At 34.7% G+C, this 9,250-nt stretch overlaps 2 protein-coding genes across 2 annotated transcripts; both read right to left on the bottom strand.

Annotated features, from left to right (window-relative positions):
• Positions 1–706: 706 nt before the first annotated feature.
• Positions 707–2,365, bottom strand: LOC136237082 (uncharacterized). The gene is made up of 2 exons (XM_066027355.1): positions 1,316–2,365; positions 707–923 (listed from the first exon to the last, which is right to left on the bottom strand). Exons 1-2 carry the CDS (start codon positions 2,362–2,364, stop codon positions 836–838), a joined length of 1,137 nt encoding a protein of 378 aa, XP_065883427.1. The 5' UTR covers position 2,365; the 3' UTR covers positions 707–835.
• A 16-nt stretch (positions 2,366–2,381) lies between these two features.
• On the bottom strand, positions 2,382–5,913 carry LOC136268871 (probable outer membrane protein PmpD). Its single transcript, XM_066064336.1, has 2 exons — positions 2,458–5,913; positions 2,382–2,387 (listed from the first exon to the last, which is right to left on the bottom strand). Exons 1-2 carry the CDS (start codon positions 5,911–5,913, stop codon positions 2,382–2,384), a joined length of 3,462 nt encoding a protein of 1,153 aa, XP_065920408.1.
• Between the last annotated feature and the right edge of the window lie 3,337 nt (positions 5,914–9,250).

Here is a 9,250-nt window from a genome sequence, read left to right as displayed (position 1 = left end):
CAGTTTTTTGATGTAAGAAGTTTTCTTACATAAAATTTTTGCATACAAAAATTATTTTACAACGAAAAAAGCAAATTACAGTATACAATTCTATCAACTCTTTCAAGGTTGCATTACATATGCAATCTCATAGTGTTATTATGTAATTTGTATCCACACAAAACAGCCAATGCAAGTTGTATAAAAAGGGTGCGGCCTTCAAAAATCCTGTGTGAAAAGTTATGAAATCAAAAAAGTGGCAACCATGAAATGGCTGCAATAATATGGATAATAATAAATTATTAATATCTTGTTACGTTTTTGTTTGCATTTTTTTCCATAGCTGCTATGTGTTGTCCTGTTTATTTAATTGTCCTTCTAACTGTATGTGGCTTTCAACAGGGAAGAACGGCTTTGGCGATTGTTGAGAGGTTAAAATAATAATAAGATTTGAAATGCATTCAAGTTATGACACCCAATGAGCTGTCTTGCTCAAACTGACCAATGGGAATTCAGAGTAAAATTTTATATTTATCTTGCATTTCATTTCTCTTTGTTGTTACATACTTTATTAAACAATGTGCTTTTGCTGCCTTTGTTCCTGCCTTATAAAGAATGCTAACAATGTTACTAATGAAGATTAACATATAGTTGTAATATTATACAGCTATACATAACCATAACAATGATAAGTGGAAAATTTTAAGATTAATTACAGCTAGCTCCTTCAATAATTGTAAATATGCTATATACAAATGATTGTACTTAAAATGCTATCATGTGATGGTATCATGTGATGGTATCATGTGATGGTATCATGTGATGGTATAATACACTTGTCACTGTCATCAAGAGGTCAATCTCTAATCTCATCCATGAACTCCATAAAGGATTCACGAAAATTAATAAATTGAGAATCATCATCTGGTTCTGAGTTCAGTATGCTAGAGGAAGAAAAATATATATAATTGTGATACTGTAAAATAGACTGGCATAGGTACAATGCCATACATATACATGCATCATACTTAACAAGTATATATAGCACTATTAATACACGATCTCATCTTAAATACACGGTATTATACATCGTATATGACTTTTAAACCACAAACAGTGGATGTACTTTATTAAACACTAATGCAACGCATTGTTAAAATTATGTTGTACTGCCTGATAGTAGGCAAAAGCATTTAAACAGTGTTAGTAATGATATAGGTGGATAGTAAAGAGTAACTAAGAAATATGCAAATAATAATTCTAGATATATACTGAAATCTATGCTACAACATGCCTGAGTAGTAAGCCAATTATTCATGTATAGCAACATACTTACATTTCACAAACGGTAGCATTTCTCCTCATGTTTTCATCTACAATAATACCAATATCACTCACAGACACTACACTGGGAGAATTGCTGGGTTTATGTCTACAGTAAGTAGTGAGTTTCTTGATAGTTTCTTTGTATACTAACAATTCCATGACAACAAATGATACTAATGGCAGTACCACCAAAACAATAGTAATTGCTGATAAGAAAAGTGGATCAAAACTGTCAACAAGTGGTATCATTGAAATCAAGATAATCAATTGCAAAACCATACCATCAAAAACATTAAGTAATTCACTTTCATATGGTTTTAGTATTAGCTGTATTAAGGCTAACAATGTACTAGCAGTGATCAATAGATATTGTGTATTGTTGCCATTAGAAATGATAATTGAAATAATAATCAACCGGCAAATCATGTAATAAGCTGCAAAGCATCGATATTTGTCCTTGTAGCATCCTTGAAACTGATCCAGCAATGGCTTTATACTTGTAAAGTTGATCTTGTGATTGAGGAATGGCTCAAATAGAAGCAGAACAGGGAGGCCAATCACAATTACTAGTGCACATAACAACGACACAATAAAATATGGTAGATGACGACCATTAAAATACTCTATGTCAGGTGATAAGTAAGTGTAAACCTTATCCACATTATCAAAAGTCAGTGATCTCAACAGCAACAGTGAAGTCGTAGCCACAGAAGTATATGACAATAAGAAGAGGAAACACACAACATGGATTATTCCTCTGCTTATGAATGCTGAAAACTTGTGAGATATTCTGGCTGATTGGCAGATAATTGCTACAATAAGAGTAACAGCTAGTGGATGTATATAATGAATGAACTGCTGGTCAATGCCACTCATATTTCGTACCAAGCAAAGCTTTCCTAGAAACTGTGGAGTAACTTTGACGATACTAGAAATGATGCTTATTGTCATGTGCAGTCTCTGAGATATGTGTAAGTTCTGGTTCAACAGGATATCCAGCACACTGTAATAGTATGTGATAGCATACAAATAGCCAACTCCAACATGATAGTAAGTCATAATAAACACTATCATAACTATGACTACCCAATATAACATTGATAATGTAATTGCCAGTATTGTCTGGCTAGTTGTACACTTGTCAACACTGACACATTCTACAGAATCAAATGAGAGTGTGTAATTTTCACTGCAACTACCACAAGCAGTGCCACTTCTTTGTGACATACATTGGTTTGTCCTCATTGGTGAAAGTTGATAAAATCCGTTGCTAGTTTCAGAAGAGGTAAAATTACAATAGTTCAGTGGACAAATTGAAACAGTTGACTTGTTATTAACTAAACCAAACCAATAACCTCTCTTAATCATTGATGTACCACCAGAACAGGACACAACATCATTGTAACATATACATGTTTCTGTGGAGTCATTATAGTAGAAACCAGGGTGGCATGGTGACAGTTCCATGATTAGTGTGATCGAAATTTCTGATTGACTGCTAACATATGATGCAATTGTCATTGTAAAATTAGTCCTGTTAGAGATCCTCTTACCAGTTACACCGACACCTTGGAACTCTTTACAAGCAACTGACACAAACCTTCCATCAATTTTATACTCTTGATCCTTACTACTGACCACAAAGTCAACACTCCCAGCTGTTTGATCATTAAAGCCAAGTACACAGGCATCTATTGTGATATCTTGACCAAGCATTACATTAGATATATAATATGTTTTGCAAGTTTTGTTATCATCATCAATACATGTAGCTGGATCATAGAAGGCCAGTTTCCTAGGTGGATTATTATGCGTCACTTTCAACCCAGCTATGCTGTTACCAAAGCAGTATTCATCACAAGATCCTGGTACATCGATGTAGGCATCAGGGCCTACAAGAGCAGTATTATTCTGCAGATCAATATCTGTAGTGTTGGATACAGTACTCTGAATGCTGTTTATTAGTTCACCATAAATTGCTCCACCATGAAACTCAGCATTGTTGTGAAGGAAAATAACATCAGAATCATCCTTAAATGTCACATTAAAACCATTGCTAAGATATAAGGCTCCACCATCTCTAAGTGCAAGGTTATTATTAAATATTGTTGATGAATTCATTCTAAAGATCAAATTGGATTGCAAGATAGCAATAGCTCCACCATTTTCAGCAGTGTTGTTTGTAAATGTTACCCTTACATATGCTTCAAGTATAACATCAGAGTGGTCATTGCAATGCATGGCTCCACCATCGTGTTCAGCTATATTATGGTAAAAACTTGTTATAGAATTTCCATTAAATTTGAGTTGGGACTCAGTACCACAATGCACAGCTCCACCATTTAAGATAGCACTGTTGTGAGAAAACATTAAATTAGCGTTACCATCAACTGACATATTGGAGTTGTCTCTAGAAACCAGAGCACCTCCTGTGGTTGCATTATTGCCAATAAATGTTACCAATGAATTTCCATCAATGACGATGTAACAGTTTTTGTAAGAGAAAACAGCTCCTCCGTTATCACTGGCTTTATTCTCCTTAAATGTTACATCAGTATCTCCATCAAATGAAATGTTGCCATAAACCTCCAACTGTACAGCTCCTCCATTGACAGCACTATTTCTATTAAATAATACTTTTGACTTTCCATCAAACAAGATGGTGATATTGTCATAGGAAAATAAGGCACCTCCATTTTGTTGAGCCATGTTGTTACTAAAGGCTGTTACGGAGTGTTGACCAAACAAGAGGCTACAAAATTTATAGCAGAATATTGCACCTCCACCATGAATAGCATCATTGTCACTAAATGTCACTGATGCATTCCCTCCAAATAGTACATTGGAATATTTATCAGTGTATAGAGCTCCTCCAAGTGTTCCACTATTGTCAGTTAATATGACTGTTGATGTTTCAAGAAACAATATTTCAGAATAACTGTCAGAGGATAATGCTCCTCCGTATGTTGCACGGTTGCCTTCAAATATCAATGATGTGTTTGCACTAATTAATACACTGGAGAAACCTACAGACTGTAGACCTCCTCCTTTAGTGGCACTATTTCCTTTGAATGTCACTGCTGAATTTGCATCAAAAATGATATCGCAATTATTTTTGGAATCAATGCCTCCTCCTCCTCCATTGCTGGCGTCATTATATTCAAATTTCACCGTTGACTTTGCATTAAATGAGATAATAGAATATCTTGCAGAGCGCATTGCTCCACCATATGTAGCCTTGTTGCCTTTAAAGGTCACCAGTGAGTTTTCATTGAATGTGATGTTGCAGCGATCAAAAGAATCAATTGCGCCTCCTCTTTCTCTGACATCATTACCACTAAAAGCCACATTTGAGTTTCCATTAAATGACATGGCAGAATGACTGGCAGAGTAAACAGCTCCTCCAGATTCAGCTCTGTTGTCATTAAAGGTCACTTCAGAATTGTTACTAAATGAAATTCTACAATGGTAGTGGGAGAGGATTGCTCCTCCACTGATGCTAGCAACATTGCCAGTAAATGTCACGTTTGATTCTTCATCAAATGTTATGGTGGACTGTTTTTGAGAGTACAGGGCTCCCCCAAATGCACCAGCTCTATTTTTATGAAATAGTACTATTGTATTTCTATTAAACAAGATCTCTGAGTTGCTTACAGAATATATTGCACCCCCAAGAGTTTTTGCTTTGTTTTCTTTAAGGTTTACAACTGTGTTTTCCTCAAACGATATTCTAGAATCAGTGAGATAAATAGCCCCACCATATGATAGTGCTGAGTTATTAATAAAGCTAACATCAGCTTTATTATCAAATGTAACTATTGAGTTAATGGCGAAAATTCCTCCACCAGCAGTTGCTCTGTTCTGTTGAAACAATAGTTTACCATTAAGATGTAGTCTATGATGTGAAACATAAATTGGCACCCCTCGATTTTGAATGAACACACAATCTTGTACAAATAAGAAATTATCCAATCTGTTTACTGGACCATCAATGTAGACTAGACTATCGGCAGCCCCATTAAAGGAGAAATTACAACTGTCAATTACAAAGTGCAGTTGAGTATGATTCTGAGATGAGAAATGTATTGCTGCACCATGACCTTGGTGCTCACTGTTATGCGTAAACTCACAATTGCTGATGTTCACATTACTTGACACTTCTGATAGGACAATAGCTTGTCCTGTTGAGTTATGGAAAGAAGAGTCTTGAATTGTAGTATTGGATGAATTATAAAATTCAATTACCGGGTTGTTCTTAGAGCCACACCCTATCCAATTGATTCCTATAATGGTAACATTGCTGCAGGAGATGAACTTGACTGCTCCAACACTCCTACAATTTATGGAAGTGTTTCTTTGTCCAACAATCGTGATGTTCTCAAGATCTTCCAGTATTATGATAGATGGCAGTACAACATCCATTGTTACTTTGATAACACCATTGTTGGTGATGTTAGTCAGTGCATACACCATTGAATGATTTCCAATGTCACAGCAGGTGAGTTCATCTTGTTCACTTTCCCCATCTGAAACACTGACAAGGACTCCATCAATCTTTCCAAAAAACACTGTCAACAGAAAGACACTTGTTATCCTTGATGCCAACATGATTGACTGCAACAAGTGCTCCACCAACCAGCAACATGCTCCTTTTATAGTTGAAGAAATTCTAGTATGATGAAATCATGAAACCCATCAATGATTTTATTTTTCACAGTGAATGGTATACGTCATAGCTAGTAGCCATATTCCTCACATGATCACGCAAGTCATCATGATTATTGTATATTATGTAACACACAACGTAATCCACCTTTTCTTTTCATTTTCTATTCCCAATAGTTAGGATGTAACACAAAGCACATGCACAGACATAATTAATAAATAAGGTGAAACAAATGAGTATGCTAGAACATAACTCAATTTAGAGGACACCCCTTAATTCTGGCCGGGCATCACGCTTGTGATGGTGGTCAGTTCTGGAGAAAGTCAGTTAACACCTAAGATCTTATTACTTTAAATGTATGTAAACCATTTATTAACAATGATAACACTGTGTCAAGGTCTGACCACATGTTAGTGAGGTTACTATCATTATATCTTTTTGGTCCAGTTGCTTTTCTGAAATTTGGATGGACAGAAGAGACAACATTTGGTAACTCTATACTAAAAGTCAGAGACTATACATATCTTATCCAGATGTTATAGCCATACAAGTTGATTATATACACACTATACTCAAATTATATTTTTTAAATTGACATTTGCTATATGTTTGTAAATACTTTTGTACTTTCATTCCTACACATTTGTGGTATGAAGCTTGAAGATTTTAATGCGTACTACATATTATGATTATTATCCAAAGCACCATACTTTGAATTGCCTGCTATATAGCACAAAAATACTGGTGCTTTAAATCACATTGCATAATGTGTGGATGTGAATGTAAGTCACTGTGCTTCTATTTTGAACTTATATAGCCTCACAATTACTGGCATACAGTAGCAACACTTAACATGTAGGGTTACAAGTATTGAATTCTGAACTAAAATCAAAAACAGAATCCACAACATGGACATTTTATTGAACTAAATTATAGTTCCTCCTACTCACTATAGTCTTTTCACAGTGCACTTACACAATATCAGTTACAAAAAAAAACTAAAATTCTTTTCTAAATTACTATAAGTGACAACCTCAGCCTCCACCAGAAATTGTTTCATAAAGTGATGGTTGAAAGGAAAATACAAAATCATGCATGATAAGCATATATTTCAGCTGACAATTGATGTAGTTTAAATACATGAGTAGCCCCAAGTATATGGTTAGTGTTATATTCTAAGATGGTCCATAAATACGACATAATTGTATTGTACGTAATTGTTACTTTACATTGACATCCTAGTTGTTTTATCATACTTGAGACTGGTGAAAATGTATCATTTAGTACGATCTTACAGCTCTTCATCGAATCATTTTTAGTTTCAGAAAATTGATTTCAGTATAGATCGAGACCATACAGGTAAGGCGTACTCAACAATAAACCTTACCATCATCTTATAACATGCTTCTATGACTGGTAGTGGGCATGAATAGTGTGTGTGTGTGTGTGTGTGTGTGTGTGTGTGTGTGTGTGTGTGTGTGTGTGTGTGTGTGTGTGTGTGTGTGTGTGTGTTGTGAGGAATATACGTAGGTAATTTATATATATACACCATGAAATGTGGCTTAGCTACCTACATTCAGTTCATGGATAAAAAAAGTGCTAGATATTTACTGACCTAACAGATATTTTTTCTTTAGGATATACCTATAGGCTGTACCAGCATACCAGCTGCAGTGTATAATTAATCTTTTTGTGTTTGTACATGCATGTTATGTGTATTATAACTGTAGCAAAATCATTAAATAATGGAGATGAAATCATAGCTATTAGCCCTGCCTTAAAATTTGTGAGGGTTTTATTTACATACAATCTAATTAGACTATTAACTTTTTAAGAGATTGAACCATCGTCTGTTCCCAAATAGTCTGTGGTGTGTTATTTTCAGAGAAAACATAATCAAGCAGTTAATGCTTTCACTATAGTATTAGGTAAAGTCAGTAGTATAATAGTATACTGGGCCTAACCATACACGTGAGCTTGCTTTCAATTGATTAAAGCATTGTGCATAACATATATGTACATGAAAATGCATGCACATTACATATAAAACAAACAAACAAACAAACAAACAAACATACATACATACATACATACATACATACATACATATACATACATACATACATACATACATACATACATACATACATACATACATACATACATACATACATGCATGCATGCATGCATGCATACATACATACATACATACATACATACATACATACATACATACATACATACATACATACATACATACATACATACATACATACATACATACATACATACATACATACATACATACATACATACATACATACATACATACATACATACATACATACATACATACATAACTATACTTAAACTGCCTGGTGAATGTCACTGACCAGTGATTTTTTACATGCAGTGTGTATAGGATATTTCATGCATAATCATTCACTCAGATTTTAGCTTGGGTTTACATGTGTATGGGATGGGGTATATAAATGACAGTGAAATGTCAGTATGTCACAGGGGTTCTACCCCTAATGCATGCATGGATCAATGGAACAATGAACATGCAAGGTTTCCCATGGTAGTTTAACAACAGTCGCTTATATACCTCCAATTAAAACGATCTATGACTATGGCATCGCTAAGCAAAATGTGTTTGACATTTTGGAATGATATTAAACATTGCATGAACAATACCCATGCACTGTATATGTATTATCTGCTTATAGCCATAGGTGGAGTAAATGTGTTGACTGGAGTCAAGTGTTTAGTATAACATAGTGACTATCACATAATTATATTGCAATGAACAGTGTAGTGGTTTCTATTGGTGGAAGCTTACTCAATTACGATAGTTTATCTATTGCACTGCACCTGTTGATTAATGGACCTATTCATAGTTTTTATACCTACATGATTTGCTGTCTATTAGCTGAGGAGGCAACTGTTGATACCAAATGAATGCAAAAGGCAGGAAATAATTGCTATCACTTAGCATAAAAATGACATACTGTGCTAAGAGACTGCATGCATGAGTTCCCTGTTTGCATGTTGTTACATAAATACATAAGTTGTTAGTCAGACGGTGTATATATGTCATATACATACACTTCAACTATTCATTTTTAAGGTGTTTATTAACTGCTGCTACTGTTTATTTATTATTAACCTCTTCCTGACACAATTGCATACACCCCCAAATAGGCAACTATACATTTGGCTTTCTGTGTACATTGTTTGATGCTGAAATTGCTAGAGACAGCAGTGCACTTGGTACGT

The sequence above is a fragment of the Dysidea avara genome, chromosome 10 (genome assembly GCF_963678975.1).
Source record: "Dysidea avara chromosome 10, odDysAvar1.4, whole genome shotgun sequence".
NCBI lineage: Eukaryota > Metazoa > Porifera > Demospongiae > Dictyoceratida > Dysideidae > Dysidea > Dysidea avara.
Note: the sequence above shows the minus strand (reverse complement) of the source record. Positions and strands in the feature narration are given on the sequence as shown.